This window comes from Pinus tabuliformis, chromosome 6 (genome assembly GCF_031772625.1).
Source record: "Pinus tabuliformis cultivar Carrire ecotype Pingquan chromosome 6, CPIR1, whole genome shotgun sequence".
Lineage (NCBI taxonomy): Eukaryota > Viridiplantae > Streptophyta > Pinopsida > Pinales > Pinaceae > Pinus > Pinus tabuliformis.
The window spans coordinates 347,108,964-347,133,986 of NC_142292.1; the positions used below are offsets into that span (position 1 = coordinate 347,108,964).

Below are 25,023 nucleotides of genomic sequence, written 5' to 3' on the forward strand. Positions count from 1 at the left end.
TGGTACCAAGACCAAAGATGCCTAACCCTCTTAATCAAGGAGATATTCGACCACAAATCTCAGTTCCTACATGCCATGCCTCGCATTGGGATGACCAAGATGATCACCTCATATTTTCATGTTGATTCATTAGATTGGAGCAACAAGCGATGAGCAAAGTTCCAAAGTGCACTAGACAATATAATGGTGAGACCTTGGGTCTCTCTTAAGCCTCCCCCTCAAGGAGACTAACCGATATCATTGAGACCGGTTCAGAGGTGTCAAACTGTACATCAGTACACACATCCCCAAAGTGTTAGAGGGATCAACTCTACATGAATCTAGAGTAGTAGCCTCCCACTTGTTAGAGTACCTCCCAGTTCCAGAGTAGCAACCAAAGATCTATTTAGAGAGTCTCTTTCTTTCTAGATCTCATGAAAATATATGCTATAAAAACTAGTGTGTCTAGAAAAATCAATGTAATTAATGAGTTAGGATTGCTCCTAAAATTATATCTAAAACATAGTTTTAAAACTTGGAACTAGTTTTCAAATTAACCACCTATCAAACCGAGCTTTCCACTGGAACCGGATTGACTCAAATTGAACTGGAGTCAATGAACCAATTTTTAAAAAGGTACATAACATAATAAGTTTTTTATTTTTTAAAATTCCAAACCATGATTCCAAACCATTAGAGACAAAATATGCAAAGTTTGCTCATCTATATACCATTTAATGGTGAATATATCAAAGTGGAGCAAAGTGCAATACATATCAGCAACAAAATACACAATCAATGAGTCTCTAGAGTCCAAACACCATGCTACAAGCTACTAGGCCAATGGCCTAATATTAACAAATCAGAGATTAACATGATCACTCATCAAATCCATCATTATTACTAGAAATGGGATCATCAATAGGAGCTAAATAAACATAATCTAACTCAGTCTTCAAACTCCTCAGATTTCTTAACCCTATAGTACAGTAGAAAAAGCTTAACATGCCCAACCATTGATTTTGGTTTGGTAACATTACCATTAATTGTGTCAGGATGTTTGAGAGTGGTTCCAACCTTATCAAACTTCTATGGAGAAAGAAAAATTTCACACCCCACTCGAAATTATCTTTCTTTTTAATCCTTTAACTTTCAGAGTTTAACATTACCATTATTTGCCAGAATTGCTAAGGTTTAGGAGTTATGGCTTTTGTTTAGGGTTTTATGGCATGACCGGTTTAGGATAGGACTGGCCGGTTTTGACCGGTTTGCTTTAGGATGAAATTGGCCGGTTCAGACTGGTTTGGTACCAAACCACTACAAATTGGTCCACTAGTCTGGGTTGGTGGCCATTTTGATCCCTTGCCCTATCCAACCAGTTGGTTTGAAACTTTGACCAGTTCTGGTTTGAACCAGACCAGTTTTAAAAAATATGATCTAAAATAGTACAATGGGTAGAAAAATGGTCTCTAGGTGAAGAGAAACATTTGAGGTAGTGTTGCTCCTGATAGCTGGATCTGAATCCATCAGATTGCAGTTAAATTGTGGGAACATGTATTTTTGAGGACATGATTTCAAATTGAATGAAAGAGATAAAATCTGTGTTTGTAACCTTGTAATGATTTATTATGAAATGCTCCGATTCAAAAAATAAAAGGAATTTATATGTTAATAGTCAAATCGAGTCTGAGACCCTAAACAAGAAACATAAAAGCTCTACTAGTTTACACGCCAGGAAAAGAAGAGGTATAGAACAAATAATCTTTCTTATTTTGTTGCATGGGTTATGTTTATGTTTATGTTTATTCTAATGATCATGTCCAGTAAACAGCGTAATCAATCCTGTGGGCAATGGATCTTATAATTTATTTTTGCTTCATCAAAGGAATTTATGTTGTGATTCTTGGTAAACTCCAAATCATCTGCTGAAAATCCTTGATAAGTACATGGTATTATGAGCATTATTTATATTTTGACATTTACATTCTTTTAGGAACTTGTGGTGCACACACATTTTCAATATAGGTAGTATTGCTGCCAAAATTAATGATTCCCTTTGATTATATTGCAGGATCAGGGAGTTCAGTGAGTGGGCTCAATGTCTCATACTGGACTTAGTTGTGAAGTATATCCCTTCTGAAAGCAGTGAGATTTTTGACATTATGAATCTGCTTGAGGATAGGCTACAACATGCAAATAGTGCTGTAGTGTTAGCTACAATCAATTTGTTTCTTCACTTAACAATTTCCATGGCTGATGTGCACCAGCAGGTAACTTTTGATAGCATTTTAATGCCAACAAGCTCAATGTTTCTTCTGCAATATAAAAAGTCTTATAAAAACCCCATTAATGTTATTAACATCCCACTTTTTGTTCTTCTTGCGTTGAGTTACAAAAAGACGGGGTGCACTTTTTCAATTTGTGAACATTGTAAAGTTTGTTTTCCTTGAGATCAATTTCATGAACTTTTATATTTGACTCTATTGTGAATGCTGTTTCATTAATGTCAGTAAAGATCTCGCATTACCCTTTTTACAATTTTGATGTGCATGAATGATTTTTGATTCAAATTTGTATTGAGTACTGGAGGCTAGCTCAGTAAAAGCAGGGATGTGACCATTTTCAGAATGTTCGATTGAGGTCATATGCTTTGTATCATTTGAAACTGTTTGTTCTTAGTTTAGAGAAATGAAAATGGAAGTGGCTGTTTCCATAAGGCCAGATATTCATTAATGGGAACAAAATTGAGTCCATTTTCCATATTTTTGCTTGAAGAGTCATGGTGTTTCTACCTCCATAATATATCTGCCATTGCCAAAATCAATGCCTCATAGGAAAAATATGAGCTGGAGTCCATTTTTGTAATTTTGTTAGAAGACTCATGGTGTCACTATCTCTATAATCTATCTGTAATTGCAACAATCAATGCTTCATATGAATATCACAAAGGATTATGTTCTGGTCCTTGGTTCAAGGCTACTGTATTTTTTCCTACTAATGTTTATGTGCATGATATGGTAAAGGAGTGGATAAGACATCTTTGTCTTGCATATGACTAACACTGTCAGTAATAACACTCCAAGATATACTTCAAATACAGACTTAGCTTGTGAATCCTATTCTACAACCAGTGATGGTGTATTCCATAATTAATAAAATATCAAATTTTATATTCATCCCTTGGAACTGCAATGTCATTCAGGGTTTTTCAAATTGATAATATTGAGGAGGCTTCTAAAGTTAAAGCCTTTTCAGTGGGCATTTAAAGCCAAAGACCTGCCATTATATATATATTGGTGTTTAATATCATATTCTCATTTGTTTACAGTAGAAAATTCATCTTATTTGTTGATGTTCTGTTGGTTTAGGGCTTTGTCTTTTAGAAGTTCTAGGACTTGTTTCCCTCTATATGCATGCTAGTCTATTATGGATGGAAGCCAGAACCAATCGATGAACTTTCTAAACTGGATGAAAGATCCGAGTTTTCTCTTAGATGTCCATTCATATGTTAGTGGTATTTTACCATTTTAGCATGGGAATATCCAAATCGGATTCTTGTCCCATGCGTAGGATGGTTGGAAGAACATAGACTTGATTCTTGGCATCTATTTGTTGCTAATTAAAAAAGGCTGTTGTTCCCATATAAGGAGAGCTGATAAAGACAAGGTATTTGACTGTCTATGGTTGAATGTTTTGTAGTAACCCATTAGGCCAGGTCAAGGGTATGGTCTTATTTGGAAAGCATTAGTGGAGTTCAGTATAAAATTTGTGTGGAATGCATTAGCTTAGCTTAAGTTAGGATCTGCCCTTTTTGAACTCAAAGAACAACTGAAAGGAGCTAACTGCCCTTCAGTCTAAGTGTTTACTGCCAAAGACGAATAGAAGGATTTCAGTGCGAAAATGGGTTCTATAAGCAGGAATCTTTCATCCAAGTCAAAGGCTCTAACAGCTCAAAAACTTCCGACTATCCCTCTAGTGGATGTTGTCAACATAGAAATCTATTCAAACAGGGTTTAGTTGGTATCCAAACATTGACTAATTTTCTCCAAGTTGATATGGGTTTAGCTCGTGTTTCCTTGGATAGAGATTGATTTCCATTTTTGCACAACACGAGAGGCTAGGGGCTCTGAGGTTGAAAAAAAGCTTTTATTTTTTTGATAAGTACTTATAATATAGCAAAAGAGTATAAAAACAAGGGACTCCTCTACCTAATTGTGGTCAGGGCTATAATGAGCCGAGAGTAAGAGTCTAAGACCTTGCACAAACATTTTCAGCATCATTAATCAACAACATAAACCCTTTGGCACTAGTTTGGAAAGATACCTTGTTAAATACTACCCTTTGAAAGGCAATGAATAAAACCAACTGACACTTCAAAAACATACTTATAGTAGATCTTCCAAAGTGAGTACAGTTCTGAGATGCGAGTGGAATGCCATAGGTCACTAAAATGACTCGAGACAAGGGAACTGGAGTCACTGGACAGCACAACACACCAATGAATGTCTCCCAGCAAAAGATGTAGGAATTTATTTTGAATTGTCTTCCAAGACTGTTTGGCGAAAGGGCACTCCCAAAAATGTGCTCGCAGCTCAACTATCTCAAGTTTATCACACTGGAAGCATTTATCATCTGTGAAGCCACTTCTAGATAGTATGGATTTAGTGGATAGCAGTGTTATAAGAACTGGACCAATAATCGAAACGATTGACCCCAAAAATGTGAACTGGACCAGAATCGGAAAAAAATTAGACCAAAAAAATGATTGACCAAAATTACACAAAATATTCAATTTTTTGAAAAAAAACCATTTATATATTCATGTGCATTTATATGAGTCCAAACCATTACACACAAATATTTAAAGTTTCTCATGTATATATGAAGTAAGGGTGCATATAACCAAAATAGCGCTGAATGCAATCCATCTTTGAACCAAAAATACAACAACAAAGAGGCTCTAAATGGCCTCTAGAGTCCAAAAAAATCATGCTACAACAAATAACTACATATCGTCAAAATCCTGTCTATATTGGAATTTGGGATCCTCATCATCAATATCACCCTCTAAGCATTAAAAAGAGATAGAAAGGGAAGGGTACATTTTTACTAAGGTCACGCCAAAGGAGTTTAACAATGAATGCCACCAACATTGATGTATATAGAGGGCTTGGTGCTCTTGATTAAATGCCAATTCAATACTTGCATACATGGTGGAATCCAATGGAAACATTGCAATCCTGCCAATCCCGAAATCTTGAAAGCTATCAAGTCTACTGTATTTTGAATATAATCTAAAATTTTAGCATCTCCATATTAAATACAATGAGGTTAGAAACACTCTCAAACATCTTAAAACAATTAATGGTAATGTTAAAACTATAAGCAAAAGTACATTCTCAACCATTAATTACTAGGATGAGTAAAATGAAAGGGGGAGGGTATCATTAAATGGCATTAGTAGGGCCCTAGGGTTAGGTATTATGCTTCTAAATATCCTAATTTATTGCATTTTTTAAAACTAGGTTTTGATGGCCCCTCGTTGCATCGTATGGCATTGTTCAAAACCATGGTTGTGTAAGTTGTCGAGTAAGTTGATTAAGATGTTGTAAGCCCCCTTGCGTCTTTCCTTTCTTGCTCTTTCTATATTGTCATGTTGCATGCCCTCATATTAGGCACTATGACTCATCTATCTAGAATGGTATATACTTGCTAGACATTTTATTATATTTGTAGCTTAAGTATGGTGGCCAGAAGTATCTTTGTTTGGTGCCTTGGGATATTTGTACTATGGCTAAGGACAAGGGGGGCCTTTATTTGATTGATGTCGTGACTTATGGCAATATCTTGTTGGCAATGAGGTGGTGTGATGTTTAGAGGGTTCCTCTTCTTGGAAAATTTTGTTTTAGCACTAGATGGCAATTGCAACATACTAGTCGGATTAGAGGGAGTTTTGGGTTATGTGATGTTGTTCTTCTTCCAACTTGTTAGAGAAACTAATAGGATGGGGTGGGATATAGCTAGTCATACCATTGGAGTTGACACATTAAGGGGTCTTGTGTTGGGGAGATGATGTGTTTTTAGGCTCACAGATTGAGCAAGAAAGGCACTTCTTTTCGTGAGATATTTGGGATCCTTCCTCTCATGGTTGGAAGGACTAGCACTCTCTTGCTAAGGAGTATGGGTTGATTGCCCTTGACCATCCTTCTACTTTGGAGTTCAGGAGAGTTATTTGGAAGTCCGAGATGTACAAAATGAATATTGGGATTCTTGTGTCTTTTTGGGTAGATTGGGGATGGGCTTTTGGTTGCTCGCTTTTTAAGTATGACCCCTGATATTTGTATTTGGTGACTCATCAATGACTTATGTTATCCTTCATCCTCAATGCATAATGGGGTCCACTAATGCAGAGAATAGATGGGTGCATCGATTTCATTAATGCAAATCAAATTTTATTTCTCAAAAATAAATTGAAGGATATTAAGAAGGGCAAGGACGAGGATATTCAATCCTACTTCTTAAGGATCACTGAGATCAAGAATGATCTTCTATTGATTGGAGAGGTCATTCCTGATCGGAAACTTACTATCACTACCCTTGGAGGACTCCCACTCGAGTGGTATATATTTAGAACCACTATTCTCAATAATGATTGAATTCCGGGATTTGAAGAATTGACGTCGAGATGCATTCAAGAAGAGACAAGAATGGTGGAGCAAGAAATACCTTCTATTAGAGGCAACCCCACTGCTTTCTCTGCTCATTCCAAAAGGAGAAATAATGTAGGGTCTAAAGGTCATCTCAATGGAAAGCGCGGATCTAAGGGTGGAAGGAAGGGCAGGTGTTTTGTTTGCAATAAGTTTGGCCACTATGCGAGGGAGTGTCCAAATAGAAGGGACTCATCACATGATGATGATCACAATCACTCCAGGCACAAATTCAACAAATCAAGTTGGAGGAAGTCCATTGGGAGCCATGTCTTGTGACACATCTCTACAATCCGAACTATGGCACCGGAGGTTTGCCTATCTTCATTATAAGGCTCTTCCCGATGTGAGATAGATGGTGACAGGTATGCCCGAGTTCAAGGTAGAGCATGAAGGTATATGTCCGGCATGTGCCGAGGGAAAACTTACAAGGGGACCATTCCCCTCAAGTAATAGCAAGACCACCGATATATTACAGTTGATCTGCTCCGACATATCTGGTATGATGCCCGTAAACTCTTTGGGAGGATACTTATATTATCTCACTTTTACGGATGACTATTCTCGCAAGACTTGGATCTACTTCTTGAAAAAGAAGGATGAAGTGTTCACTTGGTTCCGTTACTTCAAAGCCATGATCGAAAATCAATCCGAGAAGAGAATCATGATATTGAGGACTGATAATGGGACCGAGTATGAATCAAATGAATTCCATGACTATTGCAAAGAAGCTGGCATTAAGAGGGAGACCACAATGCCATACACTCCCGAGCATAATGGTGTGGCTGAAAGGAAGAATCGTACTATTATGGAAGCTGTTCATGCCATGCTTCATGATCAAAGGCTTTCGAAGTTTCTATGGGCCGAAGCTGCGAATACTGCCGTGTATGTTCAAAACCGATGCCCTCATCAAGCATTGGACTCCAAGACTCCCAAAGAAATGTCTATTGGTAAGAAACTCGATGTCTCTCATTTTAGAATTTTTGGAAGTCTTGTATATTTTCATGCGCTGAAAGAGAAAAGGAACAAATTGGGTGTATTTGGGAAGAAAGGAATCTTTGTGGGCTATAGCGAAAATTCTAAGGGCTATAGAATTTATGTGGCTGGTCAAAGGGAAGTTGAGATAAGTCATGATGTCAACTTTGACAAAGATATGGCTCTTAGCAAGATCGACAACCTTCCTATCCCAAGGAAGGACAAAGAAGCAAACACCGGAAGACAGGGTGAAAAAGAGGACAAAACGATGCTGAATGTTGATGAACATATGGATCCTAATGATCCTCCTCTCCAAGAGCCCTCCTCCTCCAAGAGGAGGCCCTCATGGCTTAGGGAGACTCTCGAAGATGCCGAGAGACATATTGCACCGAGAGGGACTTTCCCTGAGAGCAAGAAGCCGAACAGGTATCAAGGATACTTGACTGCCATGAGCACTATTATTCAAAATGAACCTTCATCATTTGAAGAAGCCGTGAAGCAACAAGTTTGGAAGGATGCTATGAATGAAGAGTACGAGTCTATTATGAAGAATGATGTATGGGATGTGGTCCCTAGACCCCAGGACAAATCGGTTGTCACCTCTAAGTGGCTCTACAAAATCAAGCATGGCGCTGATGGAAGTACATAAAAGTTCAAGGCTCTCTTTGTTGCTTGAGGCTTCTCTCAAAAGGAAGGTGTAGATTACGATGAGATATTTGCACTTGTTGCCTAATACACCACCATCCGCTCGATCATAGCCCTTGTTGCCTCGCAAGGATGGAACCTACATCAGCTGGATGTCAAGACCTCTTTCTTGCATGGTTTGATCAAAGAGGAAGTCGATGTGGAACAACCTGAGGGGTTTGAGGTTCATGACCGGGAATCTCATGTATGCAGGTTGAAGAACATGTAACAATACATAGTACAATACTCCTCACAAGTACTCAGTACTATCTCCACCTGTTACACACAAACTAGCTCAGATCTGATGCCTCAAATCTCCTCCACTGTTTGCCTGCCTCCACTGCGCAATCCTGCAAGAGAATAATGATGAATGGCTGAAGCAAACTCATATTTCCTTGGCTGAACCACGCAATCCTCAATGGCATTACTCAATCCCACTGATTGTGCAAGATCTCATGCACAACTATAGTCACAACTGATAGCAATCTCAACCTCTAACACCTGTCTCCACTGAACTGTCCATGCACTGAGTTAACTGATGTATTCTTTAATTCCTTTATGAGTTAATAATTAGTGAATTAATTTAACAATTAATTCACATCACTCATCACTAGTGTATTTGCAGTTAAACTAAATACAACTAGTTCAACCAAGTCAAACTGAACACAACTCCATCAACTCCACAATCAACTCCACCAAACTCAACCACATGAGTTCTAACTGAAGTCCTGCATGCAATAACTCAACTGACCCACAAGAAAAGCGTATTTCCTTCTGACAGCTGCATGTGCCACATCTGTAGCTCAAACTGAAGTGCTCCAAGAGGATAAGATAAAGTTTATAGTCCAAATATTGTTATGAGCTAATAATATTCGATTGTTCTATTTTTAGCCTGGCAATCTAAAAATAGAAACCGCCCATATGTCTAAAAATAGAAGTCCATCTATTTTTACCAACATGACCAATCATCCACAAATAGCATCCTGCATCTTATAGACCATGATCCATATGTCTAAAAATAGATAGTCTAAAAATAGAGTTTGCGCCAAAAATAGCCTGCGGGCCCACTTAGTGAAGGCGACTTCTTTCCACTAAGCTCCATCATCTTGTTGCATTCTCAACATACCACCGTGATCCTCTGCGACAACCAAAATGGGATCTGATTATCAGAGAATCCTGTATTTCATGATTGCTCCAAGCACATCGACATCAGGTACCACTTTATCCGGGATATGGTACAACGAGGAGCAATAAGGCTCCATCACATTGGGACTGATGAGCAGGTCACCGACATTCTGTCAAAGCCCCTGGGAAAGGTCAAATTCTTGACTTTCCGAGAACGACTTGGAGTCGTGGAGAGAACCTCTTCCGAGGGTCCTGTATGATATGGATATTGAGCTCTGGGGGCTCCAGGGGCTTGGGGTACTTCTTGGAGCAATGAGCGACCATAGGGTGAGTGGTTCAGCCTTCCCCTAGTGGTTTTCCATGTAGGATGAGTGGTTCATCCTTCTTCCGCTGAGGCACAATCATAAGGTGAGTGTTCCAGCCTTCCCCTAGTGATTTTTTGTGTACAGGGTGAGTGGTTTAGCCTTCCCTTGTGATACCCCATGGCGACATGTAGGTAGGAAGAGTGGTTCATCTTTCTCTTGCTGAGATTGTTTTTATTTTTAGTATATTGTTCAGAGTTTTATTCCATAAAAGCTAGACATAATTAGCTTGATGTAATGCTCTATATATTATTTGATTTTCATTGTAAAAGGGAAACCCTGCCATTTTTGTAAAGACTTCCATTGCAGAATTTTCAATTGAAGTATTCTGGCTTTAGTTTCATGACAAAATTTGTTTCTCATGTATGTCTTTCCCAGTGATTTCATAATCTATTTCTGCATATGCTCAAGGTAACATAGGAGCTAGGGCAAGGCTAGGTTTGAGTATCAACCTCCCTGACAACCCACTGCAAAGTTATCATCATTATGGAGACTAGCTAATTGAACAGTCTGTTTAAAACAGTTCCTTTGCATCATTTAATTGTTGCCTTATGTCATCTCTGGAATGCATATTTGTGCAGTAGAATACTTCTACACGCATCTATTATATCTGGTTGATTAAGTATTCAGTATGAATGTCTAATTATCATATATTCTCGTCTATTCCTCTACCGATTTCTCTAAAGTTATGTTATTCTGTCAAAGCTGGATGTTGGCACTTTGATGAAGTTTCAGCAAGAGAGTGCTTTATTTCTGAGCAGAGATTGGATACTCATCCGCAACCACTTATACAAATCCTAGATCTGGTCGTTGTGCTTCATAGGCTGCTGTCCAATGACAATGAACAACATTAAAAAAAGCCTTGTAACACTTGAGGGAGCCCCTTATGGTTCGAGGGCTAGCTTGAACCTAAAGTTTGGTCAAGTTGGTTTCTCTACGCAATTTCGCAACCAAGAACTGCCTTCGAGAAACAGATACAGCACATTGCTCGCTCATGTTCCACCTATTTGATGATGATGATGCACCTGGACCACCTTGACCAATCGACTACACACTTGCTGTTGATTTGGGGTAGCATCAGATGTGCTCTAGCCATGAAAATTGGTGGAGAGGCTAAAGCACATGATATCTCCAAGACCCAGAAATGGTTTGTGCAGATTCTAACCGGTTTGGGAGATATTAAAATAATTAATATTTTTAATGGAGTTCTTAAGCTAAACTTAGGAAAAATAAAATATTAATGGGTATTAATATAAAATCGGGTAAGAAGGTTCCAAAATTCATGGATCATGCCAAATCTAATCTTAGCCGTTGATTAGAGATTTAATCTTGGCCGTTGATGGACCAACGAGAAAAGTATAAGAGGAGGCTTGAGGGTCAGTTGGAGAATACACCAGAGTGATCAGTCATTTATTTTGCTACAACGAGGTTGCTAAGCAAAGTTGAATCAGTGATCAACAACGAGGGGCAGTGAGTACGAGGTAGAGAGGCAAAGACAATACTGGGAGACCAGCGCAGAAGCAGAGAGAGCGAGAGCAGCAACTAGTTCAGGCTACGCAGAGCCCAACAGAGACAGCGTAAAGGCCAGAGGGACTGCGTCATCCACGCAGAGGTTGCTGGAGTGACGCAGAGGGTCCCAGAGGCTGCACAGTGCCTCAAAGGGCTGACGCAGAGGGTCGCAGAGGCTGCACAGTGCCTCAGAGGGGTGACGCAGAGGGTCCTAGGGTTGATGCAAGTCAGTAGGAGGTTGACGCAGAGGCCAGAAGGGCCAATGCTGACCTTCAGTTTTGCCGGAGAGGGAGGAAGGAGTGACGCAGAGGGACTGCGTCATCAGTCTGGGCCAGAGAGAGGCCAACGCAGAGGTTGAGGAAGGCAGAATCAGGCTCATACAGAGCCACGTAGAGGCCAGGAGGTCTGACATAGTTCACTGAGCGAGCTGGTTTGCCGGTGCAGGGATTGCGCAAAGCCAAGAGGCTCAATCCTTCTGTTGCTGGGGTGAAGGAAGCTATGGGCAGTTTGCAGGAGCAAAGTTGGTGGGGTACTGTGGTTAGAACAATACCTAACAGGGCAAGACCAAGGTAGAGGGAGTTGCTGTCGAGGCGGATTTCTAGCCAAGGAATCCAGATTAGTGTTGCAGTTGCACAGACGATCGGAGAGGAGCAACTTGACAGTTGGCAAAAGGATTTCTAGGAGGGAAATCGGGACTCAGAGGGAGTTCAGAAGAGAATTTCTAGATGGGAAGTATAGAGACTTGGAGGAGTCGAACCGAGAACTTCCATACGGGAAGTAGAGAGACTCAGCGGGAGTCGAACCGAGAACTTCCAAGCGAGAAGTAGAGAGACTCAGAGGAGTCGACAGAAGAGCAGCGAGATGGTTGTGAATGGGCTGAGAGATCAGGATAGGCTGGATGGAGCGTCCAAGTTCGTGGTCTGGAAGGCCAGGATCTTGTCCATTCTAGACAAACATCGTATCAAGGGCTTCGCCTTGAGAGTGATGGCTATCCTAGTTGACCCGGTAACTAATGAAAGGTACGAGGAGGCAATGGCTAAAGCAAAGTGCATCATCCTTGATGGGGTCAAGGATCATGTGGTATCACATATTGCCGAGAAGGAAACGACAAAGGAGATATGGGACACTTTGAAGACATTGTACTAGCATACTTCCGTGTAGAGGAAGATGCTCTTGGAGAATCAATTAAGGTCATACTAGATGCAGAAGGGAGAGCAGATAGATGTCTTCCTCGGTCGGTTGAAGGAGATTCGTGATCGAGAGTTGATGGTAAGGACCACACTCAATGCAGTCTCCGAGGATTGGGAGACATTTGTCCAAAGCATATTGGGCAGGATGAGTCTTCCGGATTGGGAAGAACTGTGGGCGACTCTTCATCAAGAAGAGATCAGACAGCTAACCAAGGTGGGAAGTAGTGGAAAAGGGGTCAGGATCAAGAAGGAAGATGAAGAGGATGCGGCTCTAGAATCTGCGGGAAAGTAGGAAAAGAAGAAGAAGAAGGACCTCTCCAAGGTCAAGTGCTTCCATTGTGGGGAACTGGGTCACTATGCAAACTAGTGTTTGAGGAAGAAGAGTAAGGGAGAGGCTTCTGACTCGAAGGCAGTGCTAGTGAGGGCGGAGAAAGAAGTCGAGGAGGATGGCGATTGTGCCATGAGTGCTCATGTGCCACTTGAGAAGAAGTGGGGAGACATCCAGTTGTAGTCAGTAGACTATAGGTGATGAGGGGCAGGATCCTTGAGGTACCCAACATCTTGGATTATACCTGGCTACGGGAGCCCCGAAAAGGAGTAGTAGGACTGGTGGATGTTGGTAGAGACGGATGCAGATGAAAAGGCAGAGAGTGCTACAGTGTAGGAGTCGTCGGGCAGCGCGAGGCTAGCAGGCTGCAATAGTGCGAGAGGCATGGGAGTGTTGCAACGGTGTAGGACGACACATAGAGGTTTGCAACTGTGCGAGATGTAGGGAGTTGTTGCAGCAGCGCAAAGGTCAGTAGAGGGAGAACTTGTTAGCGACAGCGAGAGCTTCAGCATCGGGAGTGCTTCTAGCCTGACAGGGATGTCAGAAGTTGGGTGGATCAGTTACTTCTCAGTAACTGAGTTGCAGTGCAGTAGCACGATGCAACATGATGAGAGGGGGGATGCAGTGCAGATGCAGTGTTGGGAGAATGTACTAGAAGCAACACGGATGCAGAGGGAGCTGTTGTAGGGATGCAGCAGTGGTAGTGGCAGGGCCATGGGTAGCAGTGCAAAGGATGTTGGGCGGGGAGGCCTAGCATCAGCATAGGTACCGGTGCCGGATAATCAGTGTGATGCTCAGTGTGGAGTATTACTAGAGCGCAGTCCTTACTAAGAGGGAGTGTTGATTTGGGGTAGCATCGGATGTGCTCTAGCCATGAAAATTGGTGGAGAGACTAAAGCACATGATATCCCCAAGATCCAGAAATGGTTTGGGCAGATTCTAACCGGTTTGGGAGATATTAAAATAATTAATATTTTTAATAAAAAATAAAATATTAATGGGTATTAATATAAAACCGGGTTAGAAGGTTCCAAAAGTCATGAATCAAGCCAAATCTAATCTTAGCCTTTGATTAGAGATTTAATCTCGGCTGTTAGTGGACCAATGAGAAAAGTATAAGAGGAGGCTTGAGGGTCAGTTGGAGAATACACCAGAGTGATCAGTGATTCATTTCTCTAGAGCGAGGTTGGTAAGCAAAGTTGAATCAATGATCAGTAGCGAGGGGCAGTGAGTACGAGGCAGAGAGGCAAAGACAATGCTGGTAGACCAGCGCAGAAGCAGAGAGAGAGAGAGAGAAACAACCAGTCTAGGCTATGCAGAGCCCAGCAGAGATAGCACAGAGGCCAGAGGGACTGCGTCATCCACGCAGAGGTTGCTGGAGTGACGCAGAGGGTCCCAGAGGCTGCGTAGTGCCTCAAAAGGTCCCAGAGGCTGCGCAGTGCCTCAGAGGGCTGACGTAGAGGGTCCTAGGGTTGACGTAGGTTAGCAGGAGGCTGACGCAGAGGCCAGAAGGGCCAACACTGAGCTTCAGTTTTGCTGTAGAGGGTTTTCGTGGGACAGGTTTTCTGAATACCTGTTTCCGAATATAGAGGTTGTTAGGTCCCTATAATACTAGTGATTCCCCCATTACTATTGTCGTTGTATCCCTTATTGTTATTGTTGTGCCCCTATTGTCCCCATATTGTTATTATTGTGCCCCATAGAATCCCTCTATTGTTATTTTTGTGCCTTTATATTATTATTGTTAGGTCGGTTTGGTTATATTGTGACCCCTTACAGTCCTATATATAGAAATGAGGTTTTGTCATTTGAATCATCCAAGAATTGTTCATTTGTGTAATGTAAAGGAGGTTGCCCCCCTCGAAGAGGCTGAATTCTAAGGCGTTGATCTATCTTTTCTATCTTTTTGTGAGCTGGTTTCATAACATTTGGTATTAGAGCTTTGGATTCTAGGGTTTCGCTGCTCCAAACAGGTCATCGTGGAATTTTCGCTATAACGTTTTTTTTGCGACGTTTCAGAAGCTAAAAAAAACCCATTTGAGACTAAATCTCGCTGAACCTCGGGTTCGAATTTCAGATTTTGTCTCGCTATATTTTCGGAGATATGATCTGAGGAAGTTAGGGTTTTTGCAAGCTCCAAAATTTCATCTAAAACAGGTCATCGTGGAATTTTCGCTATACCTCTTTCGCTACAAAGTTTCAGAAGCTAAGATGGACGACGTGGAAGCTAAGATGGACGTCGTGGAAGCTAAGATGGATGATTTAAAGAAAGGCATGGAAGATTTGAAGACAGATTTGACAGTTTCTACAAGAAATGCTTACTAATGGCGAAAGGGTAGTAAAGGAAACTCATGATGAGAACAAAATAAATGTTAATCATGATTTCATAGACTCTAACGTTGGATCGAAGAACCACCATGTTCCAAAGATCAATATGAGGAAGTTTGATGGCAAGGATCCCGGAACATGGATACTATAGATGGAGCAATTTTTCGATCTCCATAATGTGCAAAACACACAAAAGGTACGCATTGCAACTTTATATTTGGAACCAAATCAGTTTGTATGGTATCGATGGCTTTGCTCTCGTAAACAAATTGTCACTTGGGCTATTTTTACGGATGAAATGATAGCACATTATGAGGATACAAAAAGCAACATTTTTTTTAGCCAATTGATAAATCTCAAACAAAAGGGTTCAATGATGGAGCATATTGAGGACTTCCAAAAATTGAATATAAGGGTAAAAGATATTCCAGAGGAGCATAGGATTGATGTGTTCATAGGGACTTTAAAAGATAACATCCAACATGAGGTTCGCCTTTGGGAACTAGATTCATTGGAGAAGGCATTCAGGTTGGCAAGAAAAATGGAAAGCAAAATTATGGCAACAAGGAAGCCTACCACTCACAATCATAAAGATAGAAGTGTTGCTGCCCCTAGCCATCCACAACCTACAAGGTTGACACCACAACAATTGGAAGAAAATAGAGCAAAAGGGCTTTGTTACAATTGTGATAGCAAATACACTAAAGGTCATAAGTGTGCCGAGAAGACATTATTTTATGTAGATTGTGAAGAGGAGGAAAAAAAGGAACAAGAAACGTCAAAAGAAGAGGATATACACTAGGAACAAACCCTAGAAAAAAGAAGAAATGAATCCGACCATATCTTGTAATGCATTGGCTGGAATTACCACCCCTCAAACTATCAAGATAGAAGGGCATATCAAGAAGAAAAAGGTAATAGTGTTGATTGATTCAGGAAGTACCCATAATTTTATTCATTGTAAGATAGCCAAGGAATTGAATTGCTTCCTATATCCAACACTAGAGTGTTAAGTGATGGTTGCAAGTGGAGGAACCATAAATTGCTCAGGAAAGTGCCATAATATCAAGCTATCCATTGGAGAATATGTATTGAATAGCCCAATGCTTTCCATTCCAATGGGTGGTGCTGATGTTGTACTAGGAGTCCAATGGCTACAATCCTTGGGTACAATAGCTTTTAATTTTCAAGAATTTTTCTTGAAATTCTCTTCAGAAGGAAAAGAAGTTGAATTAAGGGGTATCGCAGGGAAACCGGGAAAGATAATCAATTCTAACGGAATGAAAAAGCTTCTAAAGAAAGAACAACAAGGCGTAAGTGCACAATTATGCTCACTAGAGGTTCCCATCGAAATCATCCATTTCTCCAGATCTCTAAAAAGTCTTGGACAATCATTCCAAGGTATTTGAGACTCCCAAAGGCTTCCCACCTATTTGTGATCATGATCATGCTATTAATTTGATTCCAGGAAGTGTTCCTCCAAACATCAGGCCTTACAGATATCCCTATGTCCAAAAGAGTGAAATTGAACGTATGGTTGCAGAAATGCTAGAGGCTGGTACAATTCAACCTAGTCAAAGTTCTTTCTCTGCTCCAGTAGTATTGGTTCACAAGAAGGATGGATCATGGCGCATGTGTCCAGATTATAGGGAGCTCAACAAGTTCACTATTAAAGATAAATTTCCCATTCCTGTCATTGATGAATTATTGGATGAATTGCATGGATCAATTTACTTCACCAAGTTGGATCTTCGTTCAGGATATCATCAAATCAAAATGAAGACTGAAGACATTCCAAAAGCAACATTTAGAACTCATGAGGGTCATTATGAATTTTTGGTCATGCCTTTTGGCCTTACTAATGCACCTTCTACATTTCAAGGTTTGATGAATTCCATTTTCAAACCCTTAGAAAATTTGTGTTAGTATTTTTTGATGATATACTAATCTACAACAAGTCTTGGAAGGATCATGTCCAACATGTTGACATGGTGCTCAAACTATTGGAGGGGAAACAATTATATGCAAAAATCTCCAAATGTTTCTTTGGAGTACAAGAGGTGGAATATCTGGGTCATATTGTATCTCATGAAGGTGTTAAGGTAGAACCTAGCAAAATTAAAACCATTAAGGAATGGAAAATCCCCACATCCATAAAGCATCTACGAGGATTTCTTGGGTTGACAGGGTATTATCGCAAGTTTGTTAAGAATTATGGGAGAATAGCAGCACCTCTAACAACATTAATGAAGAAAGATTCACGGACTCTAGAAGCAACGACGACGTTTGAACATCTTAAAGAGGCATTGTGCCAAGCACCAGTCTTAGCTACACCAGACTTCACAAAAACCTTTATTGTGGAATGTGATGCCTGAGGAAATGGAATTGGTGCTGTTTTAATGCAAGAAGAAAGATCCATTGCTTTCGAAAGTTGTCCAATCAAAGGAAAGTATTTACACAAAGCTATTTATGTGAAGGAAATGTTGGCAATACTACATGCACTTAAGAAATGACGACCCTACCTAATGGGAAGACACTTCAAGGTAAAAACAAATCATGATAGTCTTAAATACTTTTTAGAACAAAGATTATCTTCAGAAGAGCAGCAAAAATGGGTCACAAAGATGTTGGGTTATGACTTTGAAATCATCTACAAGAAAGGGAAGCAAAATGTTGTGGCAGATGCACTCTCAAGAAAGGATGAGGATGTGGAAGCATTTATTTGCGTCATTTCTATTATCCAACCAGATTGGATAAACGAAGCAAGGGATGAATGGAAGAATGACGAGGAAGTGTGGGCACTCATTCAAAAGATACAACAAGATCCCAGTACATCTGATACATTTAGCTGGAAAAATGATTCGTTATGGTACAAGGATCGGTTATACCTATGTAAGAATTCCCAACTCAAAGAAAAGATTCTTAGGGAATTGCACACCTCTCCCTTAGGAGGGCACTCAGGATTTCTAAAAACCTACCACACGGTTAAGAAGGATTTTTTTTGGGATGGCCTTAAATCGAATATTCAAAAGTTTGTGGCGGAATGTTTGGTTTGCCAACAAAATAAAGTTGAAACAATTAAGATCCCAGGACTATTACAACCTTTATCCATTTCAAGCCAACGTTGGGAGGAGGTTTCAATGGATTTTATCACAGGTTTACCCAAGTTCGAAGGAAAGAGTGTTATCATGGTGGTAGTTGATAGACTTACCAAGTATGCACACTTTTGTGCATTATATCATCCATTTAAAGCGAGAACAATTTCTACTGCATTTATGCCATATGGAAACAATTCAAAAGCTACATGGAAACCCAACGATTATTGTAAGTGACAGAGATCCCATTTTCACTAGAAATTTTTGGACAAAATTATTTTCTTGTCTTGGTACTCAGTTAGCTCATAGCTCATCTTATCATCCTCAATCTGATGGGCAAACTGAGATAGTGAACAAATGTTTGGAAGGATATCTTCGTTGCGTTGTATCTGATAAACATACATAATGGGTCAAATGGTTGCCTCTGGCTAAATGGTGGTATAACACTTCCTTCCATACTGCAACAAAAATGATCCCATTTATGGCACTTTATGGATATCATCCACCATCAATCACATCATATAGAAGAGAAAATTCTAAGGTTCAAGCAGTGGAAGATCACATCGAGCATCAACAACAAGTTCTCCAACTCTTAAAGGATAACCTCACCTTGGCGCAAAATAGAATTAAACAGTAGGCAGATCAACATCGCAACAAAAGAAGTTTTAATGTAGGTGATTGGGTATTCCTACGGCTACAACCATATAAACAAATGTCCCTCAAGCAAGCTAAGAAGGATAATAAATTATCACCAAAGTATTATGGTCCATACAAGGTGTTGCAAAAGATAGGTACTATGGCATACAAATTGGAGCTTCCTACAACTTCTCGAGTGCACCCAGTTTTCCATGTTTCATGCTTAAAGAAGGTTATAGGTGACAAGCTTCTAGTGCAAACAATATTGCCAGAACTTGATGAGGAAGGAAAAATCATATTGGAACTTGAAGCAGTCAAAGAAACAAGAACTCGACAGTTATGAAATCGATCAATTTCAGAGTATCTCCTCAAGTGGAAGAACTTACCCGTTGAAGATTCCACATGGGAGGATGAGAATTTTATACAGAAGCAACCAGAACTACTCAAGCGTTGAGGAAAACACTTTTTTGAAGGAGGGGCATGTTAGGTCCCTATAATACTAGTGATTCCCCCATTACTATTGTCGTTGTATCCCTTATTGTTATTGTTGTGCCCCTATTGTCCCCATATTGTTATTATTGTGCCCCATATAATCGCTCTATTGTTATTTTTGTGCCTTTATATTCTTATTGTTAGGTCGGCTTGGTTATATTGTGACCCCTTGGACTCCTATATATAGAAAGGAAGTTTTGTCATTTGAATCATCCAAGAATTGTTCATTTGTGTAATGTAAAGGAGGTTGCCCCCTCGAAGAGGCTGAATTCTAAGGCATTGATCTATCTTTTCTAACTTTTTGTCAGCTGGTTTCATAACAGAGGTATTGCTACCGTGAATTTTTCTCTGTCGGGTGAGCCGGTTAGGTACCCAATTGTACTAAGAAATACTGCATAATAATATAACCCTTAGAATAGCTACACCGGTTTTCCGGCATTGGGTTTTTCCGGGGACATTTGTCCAAAAATAACGATGTCACTTGTGTGCTTGTTTTCTTTTGGCTGTTGATCTGTAGATGTTGTGATTGTATTGTGTTTATTTCGGTATTTAAATGTTTTAAATAACTTATTCAGAATTTACAAGTAGAAGAAATAAACCAGCAGAATACAGATTAATTTTCTAATAGATAGACTTAGAAAATTCAACACTTGCACCACATACTTGGCAGTTGATCCAGGACCCAGATGGGGATGTGTCTCACCATAGGAGACAAAGGGGGGCTTGCATCATTGTTCCAACCCTTTTAGATGTGATACAGGCTTGATCGATATACTTGGAGACCCATGAGGATGTTTTTGTGCCCCACAACCACTTGGGAGCACCACATGTCATTTGCTTGGAGATTAAGGGGCCACTCCCTTTATCACTATATTTGGAGCCCTCCACTCATTTTGGCACATATTGGACTCCACTAGGCCTTCCAATGGCCCTCCTAGCTATTTATCTATCATTTTGGCCCTCTTGAGAGGCTTATTTTTCATGTTATGGAGCTATCTTGGTGGGCTTGTCACTAAGGAATGTTATTTTGCACATTATTTTATTATTAGGGGCATCTTTAGGCCTAATTAGGCAAATCGAACCCTTAGAGGATCATATATATTGATGAGAGGATCATTCTATTCCTCATCATCACTTGGATTTTGTATCTCTCTCCTCTTGCGAATTTCACACTACCTTTTGATGGACGCATTGGAGGTCAGTTGATGCATTTTGATGTTTGGATATTTGTTATTTGTCTTGGAGCTTCATTCTTGGCACTTGCAAGTACAATGGATGGATATAACCTTCATGTCATGTAAGTGCTTTCTTTTATGTAGAATTTTACATGTTTATTGTATAATGTATGAAACACTATTGCTATGGTTATTTTGTGCCCTAGTTGTGATGCGAAATCTTTAAACACTTGGTAATCTTGGCTCATTGCATATATTATTCATTTTTGACAAGAAGATTGAAACATTCCTAGGGGTGGGTTGGCTCTTTGCACCTTGAAACTCTAGTTCTTGGCAAATCGAATTATAAATCCTTGTTGATGCCTTTCTAGGGCATGCGAAGTTGCAAAAGGGCTCCTTGATAAGGCAAAAAACCCTAATTAAAATCACTTTGACTCCATTCTCCTCAACTGGCAAGGCACTGGTCTACAAATCCTTGGTGATCACCATACTTTGACCTCCTTTCTTTAGTTTTTCTGCCCTAACCCTAGACGACTTATCTAGGGCTTTCAACGATTTCCAATCTAGTCGTTGGTTTGCCCAGCGAGTTGGTGATGAGTTGCGCTAGGGTGTCCTCCACTTTCCCTCCAAGTTTCAAGTCAATCTTACGGTTAGTTTGTGAGATACACAAAGCCCTAACTCCGAGATCGTTTAAGCCCTTGGTCCTTCTTGGTTAGTGGCCTTCAAAGTGATCTATTTTGCTAGAAAAACTCAAAGGAAGTTCATTTGTTTTCATCCCTTCTTCTCCCCTTTGCTTGGTCTAGACCTTTTGTTTGAAGTTTCACTCGAAACCCTAGACTTTGCTTGGGTCCACTTGGGCTTCTTTGTGGTCCCATACCTTCATTCATTATTTCACAATGGTCACCTTGAAACCTTCTTCCCTTAGGAATCTTAGGTCTAAGGCATCCCTTATCAAGAAAATATATCCAATTCCTAGGTCTAGGCCTCCTTTGAGCCTTTCTTGGAGAGCCAAACACCTTGCTTCTAAGGCAAGAAAACCCTATCATTTGAGTCTCTCCTCTGAATGGGCTCTTGGAATCACTATCAATCTCATCATTGACTTATCATTCATAGTGATTTCCCATATATCGGGACTCGTCCCATTGGTGAAAGTCCGTAAAAGAGCAGGGGACATCAACTGAGGTGACAGTGGGTCCTTGTCCCATTGTTGCCACTTGGTCTAGTAGTTTCCCATTTGCAACCCCTCTTAGGACCCCAGCTAGATTGAGCGGTAAAATGGACCATGGCGAGTGCCTTTGAGTTCATTTCAGGTTCCTTTTGTCCTAGATAGGATCGGAGGTCCTTAGGTGAGCTTATATGTGAACTCATGGTTTTTGAGGAGCCCAACTTTTGTAGGGATAATTACCAGTGTAGGGGCCAATCTAGCCCATTTTGGGTGCACTTATGTCTTTCCACATGTTTAAGAGTCTATAAAGTTTGTAGGTGGCCCAAGATTTGATATTGTAGCCCTCAAATGTTTCTCAAATATGGCAGTCTCATAGTCAATGGCATTTTAATTTTTCACACTTCCCAAAGTGGTTCATGCTTCAGAATGCAAAGTGTTCCCAGAAGTCAAAAAGTCAACAGGGTTCTAGATTGTAGAGCTCAGTGAGAGGACAACATGCCACATGGAGCTTTTCCATTTGGACGAGGCATTCAAGTTATGGGTGGTCGAAGTTAGTCAATAAGGGCACACAACTTTCCAGGGGCAGAACAACTAGAGCATTGCATAATTTTGGACATTTATTACATCCAAAATTATCAATTCTTTAAGAGGAACATAACCCATGTTTCAGATTTTCCAAATACTCAGGGGTGTTAGAGATCATCCACTTGGGCGTGATGATATGGCATGATAGGTTTCCAGGTGGCATAATAGGGGAAAATTTTGATAGAACAAGAGGAACAAGAGGAACTAAAGCCATGTCTCAGTTTCTCTAAATTCTTAAGGGCATTAGAGATCCAACACAGGGGATGATTGTTGGAGCATGTAGTAGGGCAACTATTTAAACTTTTTCTCCTTATCCTTGATAAAAGCTTGTGAACTTATGCTATCTTCTTATGTTCTTTGTTAGATTCTTTTCATCAAACAATTATCAAGAGAAAAAACAATAGAGACAATAGACACAAGAATTAGGCTCCAAGCTAGGGTAAAACCCCTCCAAGGGGAAAACCCAAAAGAACTTCTTCTCTTCTTATAGAATTTGATCAAATGAGAAAACCAAGACCCAAAACCCTAGACCAAGTCCTCCTCCAAGCACCAAGTCATCCCTCCAAGAATCTTCTCCAAATAGGTTAAAGATCAACCAAGTCAACAAGGGTCAAATTCCCTTCAACCTGCTTCAAGTCTCAACTTCGGCCCCTAGCTCGGATCTGCAATCTCATCCTGCAACTTTCGGTCCTACAATAGTTGTAGAAACCCTAACACATGTGTGGGTAGAAGAGATCAAATATAGGTCTCCTTCCTTTGCTTTAGCTTGCTCCTTTTCCTCTAGACTTTTGGCTTCAAGTCTTGACCTTCTTGCAAAGTTTTAGACCTGCAATTAGATCTGCAATTTCGGCCTTGTAGCAACAACAAAAACCCTAGATCCTTTGCATGTGTGAGAGAAAGATGGTCACAAAAATCAAATTTCGATTTCTCCTTGGGATGCTCTCTTCTTCTAGTCTTTCTCTTCTTGCTTGAGATCGAACTGCAAAAGTGTGTTTCAAATGAGGTTGAGTTCTTATATATAGTCTTCTCATGAGGTCGAATAGCTTCAAATTGGGCCAACTTCTTTTGGCAAGGCCGACTTGTGCTTGGAGATTCATATGGACTTTCTAGACTCAAAATAATATCTTTTATATGTTACAACTTGCTCAATAGGGTCTTATACAAATATTAAAGCCTCTCTTGACTCAAGAAAAATATTCTTTTGACTTGACAAACCCTAGAAGCATGAAGAACATGCTTGACCTAGTTGAACCAAAAAAATGGAGCACGTAACCCATGCTTAAAATAATAACTTTCTTTCTTCTTTTTCTTGTAACATAAGATATATATAATGACATGAGTATAATGACAATTATGAAGACCGAAACTAGTCACATTTTCCAACAATGATGACATGACAAGCAATGCTGTAGTGGCAATGTAGTGCAGACTATGGTCAAACAAAGCAAGACCCAGATGAAATCAATTCGAGTTATAGCAAACACCAGGTGGTAGAATTGCCAAATTCATCAAGGAGTTGGAGATCTAGAAAAGGGTTGTCGAGTTCAAGTTACTATGCATGGAAAAGTCAAGTCAAAGGGTGAGATAGCTGTTGGAGGTCATCTAGTGGAATGTTGAAACACTAAAGGCTACTATTCTTCATCTTGTTGACACTGGGCTTCCTGGGGCTGTGAGAGTTAATTTATTATTTAACCCCTTAGTGGCAAAAATCATGAATTTAATGTAACCCCTTAGTGGCAAAAATCATGAATTTAATGTAATATTTTATTAAAAAGTCAATGTTCCACCAAGACGCTGGGACGGGGAGACGCGGGTGCGGGGAGACGCACAAGGGGGACGTGTGGGAGTACCCTCAAATTTTAGGGAAATTTAGGGGGGACGGGGGGACATCAGGGTATATAATTTTTTTAATATATATATATATTTCAAATTCATATTCATATTCAATAATGAAAGCATAAATACAATGATACATGCATAATTGAATTAAGTAATGAAATACATTGATCCATACTCATCATCCTTACTAATACGTAAATCATTCATCCGTAGACCACGAGATTTAATAATGAAATACTCTGATACATATTTATCATTCAATATTCACCATTCTAGAATCTACATTGATTTAAAAATTAAATTCATCATTCATCATTCTAGATTCTAAATTGATTTAAAATTAAAATTCATCATTCATCATTCTAGAATCTATTTAGTACTAAGCAAAATAGACTATAATAGATACTGAAATCTAAGGACTGGAATAGTAAATTGATATAACTAAACTCAAAAACAGTGGAGTGATGAGTCTAAAATTCACTCTAAAGTACACAGAGGGCTTGGTGCTCTTGATTAAATACTAATTCCATACCCTTGTACATGACAAAATGCAATGGAAACATTGCAATCTATCGAATCCTGAATTCTTGAAAAACTGTTAAGTTTGCTGGATTTTGAGTGAGATCTAAAATTATACTTTTTGCATATGAAATCCAATGAGGTCGGAACTAGTCTCAAACATCCTGAGTCATTTCATAGTAATTTAAAAATTTAAGTAAAAGGATGAAAATGAAAGATAAAGGAGAATGTCACTTTTACTTTAAGAATTTAACATTACCATGAATTGCATAGCATTAGTAAGGCAATATGATCAAATACTAGGTTTCCCCTGTCATAAATCATTGTTTA

The 25,023-nt window shown here is 39.8% G+C and overlaps 1 protein-coding gene across 1 annotated transcript in view; it reads left to right on the plus strand.

Annotated features, from left to right (window-relative positions):
* Positions 1-25,023, plus strand: part of LOC149258727 (beta-adaptin-like protein A) — a 312,511-nt gene that overhangs the window by 118,379 nt on the left and 169,109 nt on the right. The window contains exon 4 of the mRNA XM_089416040.1: positions 2,051-2,249. Within this exon, the coding sequence (XP_089272166.1) occupies positions 2,051-2,249 (199 nt within the window). The remainder of the gene's footprint in view (positions 1-2,050; positions 2,250-25,023) is intronic.